At 41.8% G+C, this 17,859-nt stretch overlaps 1 protein-coding gene across 1 annotated transcript in view; it reads left to right on the forward strand.

The window, feature by feature from the left end:
- Positions 1-17,078, forward strand: part of LOC120056410 (neurobeachin-like) — a 21,787-nt gene extending 4,709 nt beyond the window's left edge. Inside the window, exons 3-9 of the mRNA XM_039004569.1 lie at positions 4,808-4,879; positions 5,044-5,199; positions 8,530-8,700; positions 9,504-9,605; positions 9,806-10,002; positions 16,529-16,680; positions 16,988-17,078. Of these exons, the coding sequence (XP_038860497.1) occupies positions 4,808-4,879; positions 5,044-5,199; positions 8,530-8,700; positions 9,504-9,605; positions 9,806-10,002; positions 16,529-16,680; positions 16,988-17,078 (941 nt within the window). The remainder of the gene's footprint in view (positions 1-4,807; positions 4,880-5,043; positions 5,200-8,529; positions 8,701-9,503; positions 9,606-9,805; positions 10,003-16,528; positions 16,681-16,987) is intronic.
- Positions 17,079-17,859: the final 781 nt, after the last annotated feature.

Here is a 17,859-nt window from a genome sequence, read left to right on the forward strand (position 1 = left end):
AGTAGCAGAGAGGGCCTCTGAGCGGTTCCCCAACTCCCACATCACCATCTCCACTCTGCTGCCCCGCAAAGACTTCCATCACCGTACCATTCAGAAAGTCAACGCTGACATCACCAGAGGGTGTGGCCTACTCCCAAACGTACACGTTGCTCACCACACAACAATCACCCCAGAGCATCTGCACGACTACTCCCACCTGAGGAAGCAGACAGTAGGGATGTTTGTCAAGTCTCTAAAGGACGTGGCACTTGGTAGACAAACACCCCATGCCGCACTGGACAGAGGACCACCCAGAGACCCCTACCAGACCACTGCACCAACAAGGAGCCCCAGGCCCCTTCAACGCCACACCAGACCCAGCGCACCCCACAGGCCCCACCCACCACCAGACCATCACCACTTCCATCGGCTTAGCCAGACCGGACCGGGCCCAGCCTACTACCCCGCACCAGACCACCACCCCTACCAGACCAGAGAGGAAGCCCCACGGCCCAGACCTGGCCCCCCTCCACTCCACAGGGCCCAACAGCAGGACCAGCGCAGCTACGCAGAGGTCGTCAGAGGACAGGAGAACCCTGTGGGATTGAGTGAGATTAAACAGCTCCTCCAATACATCTGCACTAAACTGCACTAAACACACACGGACGCATGTACACACACACACACACACACACACACACACACACACACACACACACACCTATTGTACTAAAATGTACTTGTTCAATGAATAGGAATGTTTATATATATAACAGAAAAAATGTTAGCTGTTATCCTGTTTATCTCGCTCTTAACAACTTAATAGTTAGTTACTGTATTTCTGACTGCTATTCTTTCTTTTGGAACATGAAATCACTGTCAGTTAGCATGTGGAACATTCAGGGCCTAAACTCATCAACCTTTGGACTGAAGAGTTTAGCACTGGAGTTCAACAAAAATCTTAAAGATGTTGACGTCATCATTCTGCAGGAGACATGGTGTAAGGCTGACATTGTCACTCACTGTCCCACAGGTTACAGAGAGGTAATTGTGCCGTCACAAAAACACAGCTCTGTCAATAGAGGCAGAGACTCTGGAGGACTGATCATTTGGTACAAATCCGACCTACAACATCTAATTGATCCCCTCAAAATTGGCAAATATCACATTTGGTTAAAACTGAAAAAAGAACTTGTACTGACAGAAAAAGATGTGTTCCTTTGCGCAATTTATATCCCCCCCTCAGAATCCCCATATTACTCAGAGGAGATCTTCCCCACCCTTGAGGAAGAGACGTGCCATTTCCAGGCCCAGGGAAATGTGCTCATCTGTGGGGACACAAATGCGCGCACAGGAACACTACCTGATCTAACGAGCACACGAGGGGACAGCTTTATTACAGGCCATAATGTTTCTAACTGTCTTAATCTCCCCAATAGAAACAACAGTGACAGCACCGTCAACAAAAACGGAAGGGATCTGTTGCAGCTCTGTAGAAGCTTGGGTCTGTACTTTGTCAATGGTAGGTTACGGGGGGACTCTTTGGGGAGATTCACCTACTGCTCACCTCTTGGCCACAGTACAGTAGACTATATGATCACAGACATTGACCCCTTCTCTCTCAGCTCATTCACTGTCAAGCCACTAACACCTCTGTCTGATCACAGCCAAATTACATTGTTCCTCAAAAGAACAGACATGGAAACAACCACACATTCACAGCCCAGTAAGCTGTACAACATCAGACATTCATACAGATGGGCCCAAAACAGCACAGAAGAATACCAGAAAGCAACCTGGAACCAAAATATCCAAACACTCTTAGATAACTTTCTGGATACCACATTCACTCACAGTAAAGAAGGCATCAATCTAGCAGTACAAAACATCAACTATATATTCAGGCAAACGGCAAAAGAAGCACAATTGAAATTGATAAAAAACAAAACAAAAAAGATCACAGATGACAACTGGTTTGATGCAGATTGTAAAATTATAAGGAAAAAACTTAGAACACTATCCAACCAAAAGCACAGAGACCCAAATAATGGTGAATTACGCCTTCATTACTGTGAGACTTTAAAACTCTATAAACGTACACTCAGAACCAAAAAAGCACAGTACAACAGAAAGCAGCTGACGCTAATTGAGGAGTCCATAAACACAAACAACTTCTGGCAAAATTGGAAAAAAATTAAAAAATCTAAACAAGAGGAATTAGCGATACAAAATGGTGACATTTGGACAACCCATTTTAAAACACTCTACAACACCGTTCAAATTGACACAAACGCAGAACAACGCCAAATTCATGAGAAGTTGAATGGATTAGAAAGAGCTATAAAGGACAATCAAAATCCACTGGACTCCCCAATTACTGACCAGGAGCTCTATAAGAAACTTCAGGCTCTCAAATTTAAAAAGGCATGCGGACCTGATGGCATCCTAAATGAGATGCTCAAACTCACTAGTGCAAAATTTCAATTGGCTATATTAAAACTGTTTAATTTGATCCTGAGTGTAGGTTATTTCCCTGACATCTGGAATCAAGGACTCATAACCCCAATCTTTAAAAACGGAGACAAATTTGACCCTAACAATTACAGAGGCATTTGTGTGAACAGTAACCTGGGGAAGGTTTTCTGTAGTATTATAAATGTAAGAGTTCTAAACTTCCTTAATAAGCACAATGTCTTGAGTAAAAGCCAAATTGGATTTATACCAAAACATCGCACGACCGATCATATTTACACCCTACACACCCTGATAGATAAACATGTCCACCAAAATAATACCAAAATATACGCTTGCTTTATCGACTTCCAAAAAGCATTTGATTCTATTTGGCACACAGGACTGTTCTACAAAGTTATTGAAAGTGGTGTAGGGGGTAAAACATATGACATAATTAAATCAATGTATACTGGCAATACGTGCAGCATTAAAATTGGCAAGAAAAGAACAGAATTCTTTAACCAGGGGCGGGGCCTTCGTCAGGGTTGTAATCTGAGCCCAGCACTCTTCAATATTTACATCAACGAATTGGCCACTATTCTAGAAAAATCCTCAGCCCCTGGTGTTAGTCTCCATAATTCAGAGGTTAAATGCCTACTCTTCGCCGATGACCTATGCCTGCTGTCACCCACAGCACATGGCCTACAGCAGAGCCTGGACCTGCTAGAGCAGTACTGCCAGACCTGGGCCCTGGCAGTAAACCCCAAAAAGACTAAAATAATGATTTTCCAGAGAAGATCCAGATCTCAGGGAATTAGACCAAAGTTCTCAATTGGTACAAAATATATAGAGCACTGCACACACTACAATTACTTAGGTTTAAAAATAAGCTCAACTGGACACCTTAATGAAGCAGTGAATGAACTGAGAGAGAAAGCACGCAGGGCATTCTACGCAATTAAAAAGCAAATTCAAATTGAAATACCTATTAAAATTTGGCTAAAACTAATTGAATATGTCATTGAACCAATTGCACTTTATGGCAGCGAGGTGTGGGGTCCACTTGCAAAACAAGATTTCATCAAATGGGACAAACATCCCATTGAAACCCTGCATGCAGAGTTCTGTAAGATTCTCCTACATGTCCAGAGGAAAACTACAAACAATGCATGCAGGGCAGAATTAGGCAAATATCCACTAATAATAAAAACTCAAAAAAGAGCAATTAAGTTTTGGAAACATCTAAAATACAGTGACCCCCTCTCATATCATTACCAAGCCCTGCAATACCAAGAGCTGAACAAAGAAAAGAGTCCCCTCATCCAGCTGGTCCTGGGGCTGAGTTCACAAACCTGTTCTACTAACACACTGAAGCCTCAGGACCAGAACATCCAATCAATCAGGATAAACCAAATTACAACACAGTCAAAACAAAACTATATTGCTTATTGGGAAACACAAGCACAAGCACAGAGCAAAATGCAGTGCTATCTGGCCCTAAATCGACAGTACACCGTGGCTAAATATTTGACCATGGTTACTGATCAAAACTTTAGAAAAACCTTGACAAAGTACAGGCTCAGTGAGCACAGCCTTGCCATTGAGAAGGGTAGACACAGGAAAACCTGGCTCCCTGTAGAGGAAAGGCTGTGCAACCACTGCACAATAGCAGAACCTGAGACGGAGCTGCATTTCCTGACAAAATGTCAAAAATATAAAACAATTAGAGAGTGTCATTTCCCCAAATTTGAAACTCTTATTCAAGGTTTCAAAGACCTCTCTGATGAGGATAGGCTACCCGTCCTGTTGGGGGAGGACGCAGAGAGCTGTGGGTTGGCAGCGCACTACATTGCTGCCTGCCATAAGTTGAGGGACAGTGTCTGACAGACCAATCAACCTGCACATGTCCTTTACTGTATATTTATTGTTATTGTTGAATGTATGGTTATTTTGACCCTTGGTTATTGTTGTTACTGTTGTCCCGTTGACAATTTTGATTCTCATTTTTACATTGTAAACAAGCTTTGGCAATATGTACATTGTTACGTCATGCCAATAAAGCAAATTGAATTGAATTGAATTGAATTGAGAGAGACAGAGAGAGAGAGAGAGAGAGAGAGAGAGAGAGAGACAGAGAGAGAGAGAGAGAGAGAGAGAGAGAGAGAGAGAGACAGAGAGAGACAGAGACAGAGAGACAGAGAGAGAGAGAGAGAGAGAGAGACAGAGAGAGAGAGAGAGAGAGCGGGGGTAGAGACTGAGAGAGAGAGAGAGAGAGAGAGAGAGAGAGAGAGAGAGAGAGAGAGAGAGAGAGAGAGAGAGAGAGAGAGAGAGAGAGAGAGAGAGAGAGAGGTAACCATGCATTGTGTGTTCTCAGGTCTCCGTGGGGCTCCGGGTTACTCCCTAGAACAGGCTCATCACCTGCCCATTGAGATGGACCCTCTCATAGGTCAGAACACATCATCTGCCTTGGTCATGTGATACCCTGGTGGTCACACGTGTTTTACCCAAATTAGAGTCCATAGGTTGTTAGGCATCAGAACATATACCATTATAGTTTATATTAGCATTGTTATTTTGTGTGTCATTATTCCTCTGTGTGTGTGTGTGTAGCCAACAACTCAGGTGTGAGTAAGCGTCAGATCACAGACCTGGTGGACCAGAGCATCCAGATCAACACACACTGCTTCGTGGTTACCGCCGACAACCGCTACATCCTGGTCTGTGGCTTCTGGGACAAGAGCTTCAGAGTCTACTCTACCGAGACAGGTACCTGCCACAGTACTACTATAGTACTACTATACTATATACTATCTATACTGGGACAAGAGCTTCAGAGTCTACTCTACCGAGACAGGTACCTGCCACAGTACTACTATAGTACTACTATACTATATACTATCTATACTGGGACAAGAGCTTCAGAGTCTACTCTACCGAGACAGGTACCCGCCACAGTACTACTATAGTACTACTATACTATATACTATCTATACTGGGACAAGAGCTTCAGAGTCTACTCTACCGAGACAGGTACCTGCCATAGTACTACTATAGTACTACTATACTATATACTATCTATACTGGGACAAGAGCTTCAGAGTCTACTCTACCGAGACAGGTACCCGCCACAGTACTACTATAGTACTACTATACTATATACTATCTATACTGGGACAAGAGCTTCAGAGTCTACTCTACCGAGACAGGTACCTGCCATAGTACTACTATACTATATACTATCTATACTGGGACAAGAGCTTCAGAGTCTACTCTACCGAGACAGGTACCTGCCACAGTACTACTATAGTACTACTATACTATATACTATCTATACTGGGACAAGAGCTTCAGAGTCTACTCTACCGAGACAGGTACCCGCCACAGTACTACTATAGTACTACTATACTATATACTATCTATACTGGGACAAGAGCTTCAGAGTCTACTCTACCGAGACAGGTACCTGCCATAGTACTACTATACTATATACTATCTATACTGGGACAAGAGCTTCAGAGTCTACTCTACCGAGACAGGTACCTGCCACAGTACTACTATAGTACTACTATACTATATACTATCTATACTGGGACAAGAGCTTCAGAGTCTACTCTACCGAGACAGGTACCCGCCACAGTACTACTATAGTACTACTATACTATATACTATCTATACTGGGACAAGAGCTTCAGAGTCTACTCTACCGAGACAGGTACCTGCCATAGTACTACTATACTATATACTATCTATACTGGGACAAGAGCTTCAGAGTCTACTCTACCGAGACAGGTACCTGCCATAGTACTACTATACTATATACTATCTATACTGGGACAAGAGCTTCAGAGTCTACTCTACCGAGACAGGTACCTGCCACAGTACTACTATAGTACTACTATACTGTATACTATCTATACTGGGACAAGAGCTTCAGAGTCTACTCTACCGAGACAGGTACCTGCCACAGTATACAGTATAGTAGTACTATAGTAGTACTATCTATACTGGGACAAGAGCTTCAGAGTCTACTCTACCGAGACAGGTACCTGCCACAGTACTACTATAGTACTACTATACTGTATACTATCTATACTGGGACAAGAGCTTCAGAGTCTACTCTACCGAGACAGGTACCTGCCACAGTACTACTATAGTACTACTATACTGTATACTATCTATACTGGGACAAGAGCTTCAGAGTCTACTCTACCGAGACAGGTACCTGCCACAGTACTACTATAGTACTACTATACTATATACTATCTATACTGGGACAAGAGCTTCAGAGTCTACTCTACCGAGACAGGTACCTGCCACAGTACTACTATAGTACTACTATACTGTATACTATCTATACTGGGACAAGAGCGTCAGAGTCTACTCTACCGAGACAGGTACCTGCCACAGTACTACTATAGTACTACTATACTATACTATACACTATCTATACTGGGACAAGAGCTTCAGAGTCTACTCTACCGAGACAGGTACCTGCCACAGTACTACTATAGTACTATACTATATACTATCTATACTGGGACAAGAGCTTCAGTCTACTCTACCGAGACAGGTACCTGCCACAGTACTACTATAGTACTACTATACTATACTGTATACTATCTATACTGGGACAAGAGCTTCAGAGTCTACTCTACCGAGACAGGTACCTGCCACAGTACTACTATAGTACTACTATACTATACTGTATACTATCTATACTGGGAAAATAGCTTCAGAGTCTACTCTACCGAGACAGGTACCTGCCACAGTACTACTATAGTACTACTATACTATACTATACTATACACTATCTATACTGGGACAAGAGCTTCAGAGTCTACTCTACCGAGACAGGTACCTGCCACAGTACTACTATAGTACTACTGTACTGTATACTATCTATACTGGGACAAGAGCTTCAGAGTCTACTCTACCGAGACAGGTACCTGCCACAGTACTACTATAGTACTACTATACTATACTGTATACTATCTATACTGGGAAAATAGCTTCAGAGTCTACTCTACCGAGACAAGTACTTGCCACAGTACTACTATAGTACTGCTATACTATATACTATCTATACTGGGACAAGAGCTTCAGAGTCTACTCTACTGAGACAGGTACCTGCCACAGTACTACTATAATAATACTATACTATACCACTATACTATACTGTACTGTATAATAGTACTACTAATGCTCCTACATTATTCCTCAATGCGTCTACATTATTCCTCAATACCGCTACATTATTCCTCAATACCGCTACATTATTCCTCAATACCGCTACATTATTCCTCAATGCGTCTACATTATTCCTCAATGCGTCTACATTATTCCTCAATGCGTCTACATTATTCCTCAATGCGTCTACATTATTCCTCAATGCGTCTACATTATTCCTCAATGCGTCTACATTATTCCTCAATGCGTCTACATTATTCCTCAATGCGTCTACATTATTCCTCAATGCGTCTACATTATTCCTCAATGCGTCTACATTATTCCTCAATACCGCTACATTATTCCTCAATGCGTCTACATTATTCCTCAATGCGTCTACATTATTCCTCAATGCGTCTACATTATTCCTCAATGCGTCTACATTATTCCTCAATGCGTCTACATTATTCCTCAATGCGTCTACATTATTCCTCAATGCGTCTACATTATTCCTCAATACCGCTACATTATTCCTCAATACGTCTACATTATTCCTCAATCCGTCTACATTATTCCTCAATGCGTCTACATTATTCCTCAATGCGTCTACATTATTCCTCAATACCTCTACATTATTCCTCAATGCGTCTACATTATTCCTCAATGCCTCTACATTATTCCTCAATACCGCTACATTATTCCTCAATACCGCTACATTATTCCTCAATACGTCTACATTATTCCTCAATGCGTCTACATTATTCCTCAATGCGTCTACATTATTCCTCAATGCGTCTACATTATTCCTCAATACCTCTACATTATTCCTCAATGCGTCTACATTATTCCTCAATGCGTCTACATTATTCCTCAATGCGTCTACATTATTCCTCAATACGTGTACATCTCTCCTCTACCTCCTCCCTGTAGGTAAGTTGACCCAGATAGTGTTCGGCCACTGGGACGTGGTGACGTGCCTGGCCCGGTCAGAGAGCTACATCGGAGGGGACTGCTACATCGTGTCGGGGTCCAGAGACGCTACCTTGCTGCTGTGGTACTGGAGCGGACGCCATCACATCATTGGAGACAACCCCAACAACAGTAAGTCTGTGTGTGTGTGTGTGGAGGGGTGTGTGTGTGTGTGGAGGGGTGTGTGTGTGTGTGGAGGGGTGTGTGTGTGTGTGGAGGGGTGTGTGTGTGGAGGGGTGTGTGTGTGTGTGGAGGGGTGTGTGTGTGTGTGGAGGGGTGTGTGTGGAGGGGTGTGTGTGTGTGTGTGTGTGTGGAGGGTGTGTGTGGAGGGTGTGTGGGTGTGGAGGGTGTGTGGGTGTGGAGGGTGTGTGTGTGTGGAGGGTGTGTGTGTGGAGGGGTGTGTGTGGAGGGTGTGTGTGGAGGGTGTGTGTGTGGAGGGTGTGTGGGTGGAGGGGTGTGTGTGGAGGGGTGTGTGTGTGTGTGGAGGTGTGTGTGTGTGTGTGTGGAGGTGTGTGTGTGTGTGTGGAGGGGTGTGTGTGTGTGTGGAGGGGTGTGTGTGGAGGGGTGTGTGTGGAGGGGTGTGTGTGTGTGTGTGGAGGGGTGTGTGTGTTTGTTTGTACGGTACATAGCAATATGCTTCATCTACATTTCCTGTCCTTTTTACAATATTATCAGCACATTTAACTCTTGCCTTGTACAATGATCTCCAACGTTCCCCAACGACCCCCAATGACCCCCAACGATCCCCAACGTTCCCCAACGTTCCCCAACGACCCCCAACGATCCCCAACGACCCCCAACGATCATTTTGATATCCATGAACAGATACTTTTCCCATTTTTAATCTGCTCTTCGTGTGTCACATTTTATTTAACGTGTATTTAGTCTCAAGACACTTTACAGAGAACATTTAAATTAATAAATATGTTTCCTAGGTGACTACCCTGCTCCGAGAGCCGTGCTGACGGGTCATGACCATGAGGTGGTGTGTGTCTCTGTCTGCGCGGAGCTGGGCCTCGTCATTAGCGGAGCCAAAGGTCAGTGTGTGTGTGTGTGTGTCTGTGTCTGTGTGTGTGTGTGTGTGTGTGTGTGTGTGTGTGTGTGTGTGTGTGTGTGTGTGTGTGTGTGTGTGTGTGTGTGTGTGTGTGTGTGTGTGTGTGTGTGTCTGTGTCTGATTCTAAATCTCCATCCCTTCTCTCCCCCCCCCCCACCCCCCCCCCCCCCCCCCTTCCTCCAGAGGGTCCATGTCTGGTCCATACTATAACAGGGGATCTGCTGCGGGCCCTGGAGGGCCCAGAGTTGTGCCTGAGGCCCCGCCTCATCTCTGTGTCCAGCGAGGGCCACTGTATCATCTGTTACGAGAGAGGACGCTTCTGTAACTTCAGCATCAACGGAAAACTCCTGGCTCAGATGGAGGTCAACGACTCGACACGGGTACGACCACGGATACAGTATATATAAATCAAATCAAGTCACATTTTATTGGTCACATACACATGGTTAGCAGATGTTATTGGTCACATACACATGGTTAGCAGATGTTATTGGTCACATACACATGGTTAGCAGATGTTATTGGTCACATACACATGGTTAGCAGATGTTAATGGTCACATACACATGGTTAGCAGATGTTATTGGTCAGATACACATGGTTAGCAGATGTTAATGGTCACATACACATGGTTAGCAGATGTTATTGGTCACATACACATGGTTAGCAGATGTTATTGGTCACATACACATATTTAGCAGATGTTATTGGTCACATACACATGGTTAGCAGATGTTATTGGTCACATACACATATTTAGCAGATGTTATTGGTCACATACACATGGTTAGCAGATGTTATTGGTCACATACACAAGGTTAGCAGATGTTATTGGTCACATACACATGGTTAGCAGATGTTATTGTGAGTGTAGTGAAATGCTTGTGCTTCTAGATCTGACAGTGCAGCAGTATCTAACAGGTAATATCTAACAATTCCACAACAAAACCTAATACACGCAATCTAGTAAAGCAATGGGATGAGAGTATATTCGTATAAAATATATGGATGAGCAGTGACAGAGCGGTTAAGATGCAATAGATAGTAAAGAATAGATAGTGTAGGATACAGTATATACATATGAGATGAGTAATGTGAGATACGTAAACATTCTTAGTGGCATAATTAATGTGACTAGTGTTCCATTTATTAAAGTGGCCAATGATATCAATTCTGTAGGTAATCAAATCTAATGTTATTTGTCACATACACATGGTTAGCAGATGTTAATGCGAGTGTAGCGAAATGCTTGTGCTTCTAGTTCCGACAATTCAGTAATAACCAACGAGTAATCTAACCTAACAATTCCACAACTACTACCTTATACACACAAGTGTAAAGGGATAAAGAATATGTACATAAAGATATATGAATGAGTGATGGTACAGAACGGCATAGGCAAGATGCAGTAGATGGTATCGAGTACAGTATATACATTATATTAAGTGGCATTGTTTAAAGTGGCTAGTGATACATTTATGATCAATTTCCATCAATTTCCAGTATTATTATTAAAGTGAGCTGGAGTTGAGTCAGTATGTTGGCAGCAGCCACTAAATGTTAGTGGTGGCTGTTTAACAGTCTGATGGCCTTGAGATAGAAGCTGTTTTTCAGTCTCTCGGTCCCTGCTTTGATGCACCTGTACTGACCTCGCCTTCTGGATGATAGCGGGGTGAACAGGCAGTGGCTCGGGTGGTTGTTGTCCTTGATGATCTTTATGGCCTTCCTGTGACATCGGGTGGTGTAGGTGTCCTGGAGGGCAGGTAGTTTGCCCCCGGTGATGCGTTGTGCAGACCTCACTACCCTCTGGAGAGCCTTACGGTTGTGGGCGGAGCAGTTGCCGTACCAGGCGGTGATACAGCCCGATAGGATGCTCTCGATTGCGCATCTGTAGAAGTTTGTGAGTGCTTTTGGTGACAGGCCGAATTTCTTCAGCCTCCTGAGGTTGAAGAGGCGCTGCTGCGCCTTCTTCACCATGCTGTCTGTGTGGGTGGACCAATTCAGTTTGTCCGTGATGTGTACGCCGAGGAACTTAAAACTTACTACCCTCTCCACTACTGTCCCGTCGATGTGGATAGGGGGGTGCTCCCTCTGCTGTTTCCTGAAGTCCACAATCATCTCCTATGTTTTGCTAACATTGAGTGAGAGGTTATTTTCCTGACACCACACTCCGAAGGCCCTCACCTCCTCCCTGTAGGCCGTCTCGTCGTTGTTGACTGCACTGAGGATAGGAAACACTGTCACCACCGATAAATCCACGATTATAGAGAATTTAAATAAGCATTTTTCTACGGCTGGCCATGCTTTCCACCTGGCTAACCCTACCCCGGCCAAAAACTCTGCACCCACTGCAGCTACTTGCCCAATCCCCCCCCCCCCCCCCCCCCCCACTTCTCCTTCACCCAAATCCAGATAGCTGATGTTCTGAAAGAGCTGCAAAATCTGGATCTCTACAAATCAGCCGGGCTAGACAATCTGGACCCTCTTTTTCTAAAATTATCCGCAGAAATTCACCCCTATTACTAGCCTGTTCAACCTCTCTTTCGTATCGTCTGAGATCAACAAAGATTGAAAAGCTGCCGCGGTTATCCCCCTCTTCAAAGGGGGAGACACTCTAGACCCAAACTGTTATAGACCTATATCTATCCTACCCTGCCTTTCTAAAATCTTCGAAAGCCAAGTTAACAAACAGATCACCGACCATTTCGAATCCCACCGTACCTTCTCCGCTATGAAATCTGGTTTCCGAGCTGGTCATGGGTGCACTTCAGCCATGCTCAAGGTCCTAAAAGATATCATAACCGCCATCAATAAAAGACAGTACTGTGCAGCCGTCTTCATCGACCTGGTCAAGGCTGTCGACCGCATTCTTATCGGCAGACTCATTAGCCTTGGTTTCTCAAATGACTGCCTCGCCTGGTTCACCAACTACTTCGCAGACAGAGCTCAGTGTGTCAAATCGGAGGGCCTGTTGTCCGGACCTCTGGCAGTCTCTATGGGGGTGCCACAGGGTTCGATTCTCAGGGCGACTCTTTTCTCTGTATATATCAATGATGTTGCTCTTGCTGCTGCTGATTCTCTGATCCACCTCTACGCAGACGACACCATTCTGTATACTTCTGGCCCTTCTTTGGATACTGTGTTAACTAACCTCCAGACGAGCTTCAATGCCATACAACACCCCTTCCGTGGCCTCCAACTGCTTTTAAATGCTAGTAAAACTTAGTGCATGCTCTTTAACCGATTGCTGCCCACACCTGCCTGCCCGTCCAGCATCACTACTCTGGACGGTTCTGACTTAGAATACGTGGACAACTACAAATACCTAGGTGTCTGGTTAGACTGTAAACTCTCCTTCCAGACTCACATCCAATCCAAAATTAAATCTAGAATTTGCTTCCTATTTCACAACAAAGCCTCCTTCACTCATGCTGCCTACCCTCGTAAAACTGACTATCCTACCAATCCTTGACTTCGGCGATGTCATTTACAAAATAGCCTCCAACACTCTACTCAGCCAGCTGGATGTAGTCTATCACAGTGCCATCCGTTTTGTCACCAAAGCCCCATATGCTACCCACCACTGCGACCTGTATGCACTCGTTGGCTGACCCTTGCTACATATTCGTCGCCAAACCCACTGGCTCCAGGTCATCTATAAGTCGTTGCTATGTAAAGCCCCACCTTATCTCAGCTCACTAGTCACCATAGTAACACGCACTCCAGCAGTTAAATTTCACTGGTCATCCCCAAAGCCAACACCTCCTTTGGCTGCCTTTCCTTCCAGTTCTCTGCTGCCAATTGCTGCAACGAATTGCAAAAATCTCTGAAGCTGGAGTCTTATATCTCCCTCTCTAACTTTAAGCATCAGCTGTCAGAGCAGCTTACCGATCACTGCACCTGTACACAGCCTATCTGTAAATAGCCCATCCAACTACATCATCCCCATATTGTTATTTATTTTCTTGCTCTTTTGCACCCCAGTATCTCTACTTCAACATCATCATCTGCACATCTATCACTCCAGTGTTGATGCTAAATTGTAATTATTTTGCCTCTTTGTGTTATTGACTGTATGTTTGTTTATTCCATGTGTAACTCTGTGTTGTATGTGTCGAACTGCTTTGCTTTATCTTGGCCAGGTTGCAGTTGTAAATGAGAACTTGTTCTCAACTGGCCTACCCGGTTAAATAAAGGTGAAATATAATACATCAGCCATAAGCTGAACAATTCATAAAATCGCCATAAAATGGAAAATTTACATTGACACCCTTTTTTTCTGCTGCTTCTTGCTGTTTGTTTGTTATCTGTGTTATTAGTCACTTCGCCCCCACCTACATGTACAGATTACCTCAACTAGCACACTGACTCTGTACCGGTACCTCCTGTATATAGCCTCCACATTGACTCTGTACCGGTACCCCCTGTATATAGCCTCCACATTGACTCTGTACCGGTACCCCCTGTATATAGCCTCCACATTGACTCTGTACCGGTACCCCCTGTATATAGCCTCCACATTGACTCTGTACCGGTACCCCCTGTATATAGCCTCCACATTGACTCTGTACCGGTACCCCCTGTATATAGTCTCCACATTGACTCTGTACCGTAACACCCTGGTTATAGCCTCCACATTGACTCTGTACTGGTACCCCCTGTATATAACCTCCACATTGACTCTGTACCGGTGCCCCCTGTATATAGCCTCCACATTGACTCTGTACCGTAACCCCCTGTATATAGCCTCCACATTGACTCTGTACCGTAACCCCCTGTATATAGCCTCCACATTGACTCTGTACCGTAACCCCCTGTATATAGCCTCCACATTGACTCTGTACCTTAACACCCTGTATATAGCCTCATTATTGTTGTTCTTATTGTGTTACTTTTTATTATAACTTTTTATTTTAGTCTACTTGGTAAATATTTTCTTCTTCTTGAACTGTACTGTTGTTTAAGGGCTTGTCAGTAAGCAATTCACGGTAAAGTCTACACCTGTTGTATTCGGCGCGCGTGACTAATAAAGTTTGATTTGATATATTATATTATATCAGTATTACATATTATATCAGTATTATATATTATATCAGTATTATATATTATATCAGTATTATATATTATATCAGTATTATATATTATATCAGTATTATATATTATATCAGTATTATATATCAGTATTACATATTATATCAGTATTATATATTATATCAGTATTACATATTATATCAGTATTATATCAGTATTATATATTATATCAGTATTATATTATATCAGTATTATATTATATCAGTATTTTATATTATATCAGTATTATATATTACATCAGTATTATATATTATATCAGTATTATATATCAGTATTACATATTATATCAGTATTATATATTATATCAGTATTACATATTATATCAGTATTATATATTATATCAGTATTATATATTATATCAGTATTATATCATATCAGTATTTTATATCAGTATTACATATTATATCAGTATTATATATTATATCAGTATTACATATTATATCAGTATTACATATTATATCAGTATTATATATTATATCAGTATTACATATTATATCAGTATTATATATTATATCAGTATTATATATTATATCAGTATTATATATCAGTATTATATATTATATCAGTATTACATATTATATCAGTATTACATATTATATCAGTATTATATATTATATCAGTATTACATATTATATCAGTATTACATATTATATCAGTATTATATTATATCAGTATTACATATTATATCAGTATTACATATTATATCAGTATTATATATTATATCAGTATTACATATTATATCAGTATTACATATTATATCAGTATTATATATTATATCAGTATTACATATTATATCAGTATTATATTATATCAGTATTTTATATTATATCAGTATTACATATTATATCAGTATTTTATCAGTATTATATATTATATCAGTATTATATGTTGTGTTATATATTTTATCAGTATTATATATTATATCAGTATTATATATCAGTATTACATATTATATCAGTATTATATATTATATCAGTATTATATATTATATCAGTCTTTTATATCAGTATTACATATTATATCAGTATTTTATCAGTATTATATATTATATCAGTATTATATGTTGTGTTATATATTTTATCAGTATTATATATTATATCAGTATTATATATTATATCAGTATTATATATCAGTATTACATATTATATCAGTATTATATATTATATCAGTATTACATATTATATCAGTATTATATATTATATCAGTATTATATATTATATCAGTATTATATTATATCAGTATTTTATATCAGTATTACATATTATATCAGTATTATATATTATATCAGTATTACATATTATATCAGTATTACATATTATATCAGTATTACATATTATATCAGTATTATATATTATATCAGTATTATATATTATATCAGTATTATATATTATATCAGTATTATATATCAGTATTACATATTATATCAGTATTACATATTATATCAGTATTACATATTAGTGTGGCTACTTTGAAGAATATAAAATATATTTTGATATGTTTAACACTTTTTTTGCTTACTGCATGATTCCATATGTGCTATTTAATAGTTTTGATGCCTTCACTATTATTCTACAATGTATATTTTTTATTTTTTTATTTAAGAAAAATCCTTGAATGAGTAGGTGTCACACGCGCGAGCGTACACACACACACACACGTACAAACTAATCCACGTCTGCTGGTTTTCTTGTGGGTTCATAACTTTCTTATTCAGTCTCTCTCTACCTCCCTTCATCGCTTTCCTCTCTCTCCCGCACTTCTCTCTCTCTCTCTCTCACTCTCTCTCTCCCTTCCCCCTTCCCTCCCTCCCTCCAGGCGATCCTGTTGAGTAGTGACGGTCAGAACCTGGTGACAGGAGGAGACAACGGGGTGGTGGAGGTGTGGCAGGCCTGTGACTTCAAACAGCTCTACATCTACCCAGGCTGTGACGCTGGTATCCGCGCCATGGACCTGTCTCATGACCAGAGGTGGGTAGGACGGGAGGTTATCAGGCTCTTTGTGTTTCTGTTTTGACGCAGTCTGCATTGTTTCTGATCCAGACTGACCGGGTCATGCTGGTCTGTCGTGGTCTGTCGTGGTTTCTCCCTTATGTATATTTATGTGGTCCTCTGTTGCTCAGTTGGTAGATCATGTCGTTTGCAGCGCCAGGATAGTGGATTAGATTCCCAGGACCACCCATACGTAAAATGTATGCACGCATGACCGGAAGTCACTTTGGATTAAAAGCATCTGCTAACTATATTATGGTTTGACGTGGTCTCTGTCTGTCTGCAGGACTCTGATCACTGGCATGGCGTCTGGCAGCATCGTAGCTTTCAACATTGACTTCAACCGCTGGCATTACGAACACCAGAACAAGTACTGAGGAGGACAAGCACCAGACGAGGAGAGAGAGGGAGAGGAGGACAAGCACCAGACGAGGAGAGAGAGAGAGAGAGAGAGAGAGAGAGGAGGACAAGCACCAGACGAGGAGAGAGAGAGAGGAGGACAAGCACCAGACGAGGAGAGAGAGAGAGGAGGACAAGCACCAGACGAGGAGAGAGAGAGAGGAGGACAAGCACCAGATGAGGAGCGAGAGAGAGGAGGACAAGCACCAGATGAGGAGAGAGAGAGAGAGAGAGGAGGACAAGCACCAGGAGAGAGAGAGAGAGAGAGGAGGACAAGCACCAGGAGAGAGAGAGAGAGAGAGGAGGACAAGCACCAGGAGAGAGAGAGAGAGAGAGAGGAGGAAAGTGAAAGGTCAAGCTGTAAACAACAGCTACAGAAAGGTAGAATAAGAGTTTGGAAAGTCACTAAATCTCTACTTCCTGTGATGATTTTCACTTGAGAAGGAAGAGAGAGAGCGCATCACAGCTACTGTAGGACATCTTGTCTGCCGTTTCAACCCTACAGCCACACGACACCCTGAAGGAATCCTTATAATAATGAACTAAGATATAAAGTAATGAGAAGAGGAAATCTACTGCTAGACTTTGACTGGGGTTGAACAGACCCAAATAGGACTTTTAATGTGCGAGAACATTCACTGTTAATGGACAGAATGCATATCGCTTCACAGGACAAAGTAACATTACTAAAAAAGGGTTTTGGTTTAGTTATTTTGTTATGTGTTATTTTATTTCTCTTTTGTTTCTAGTTTCTAGTTT

The sequence above is a fragment of the Salvelinus namaycush genome, chromosome 12 (assembly GCF_016432855.1).
Source record: "Salvelinus namaycush isolate Seneca chromosome 12, SaNama_1.0, whole genome shotgun sequence".
NCBI lineage: Eukaryota > Metazoa > Chordata > Actinopteri > Salmoniformes > Salmonidae > Salvelinus > Salvelinus namaycush.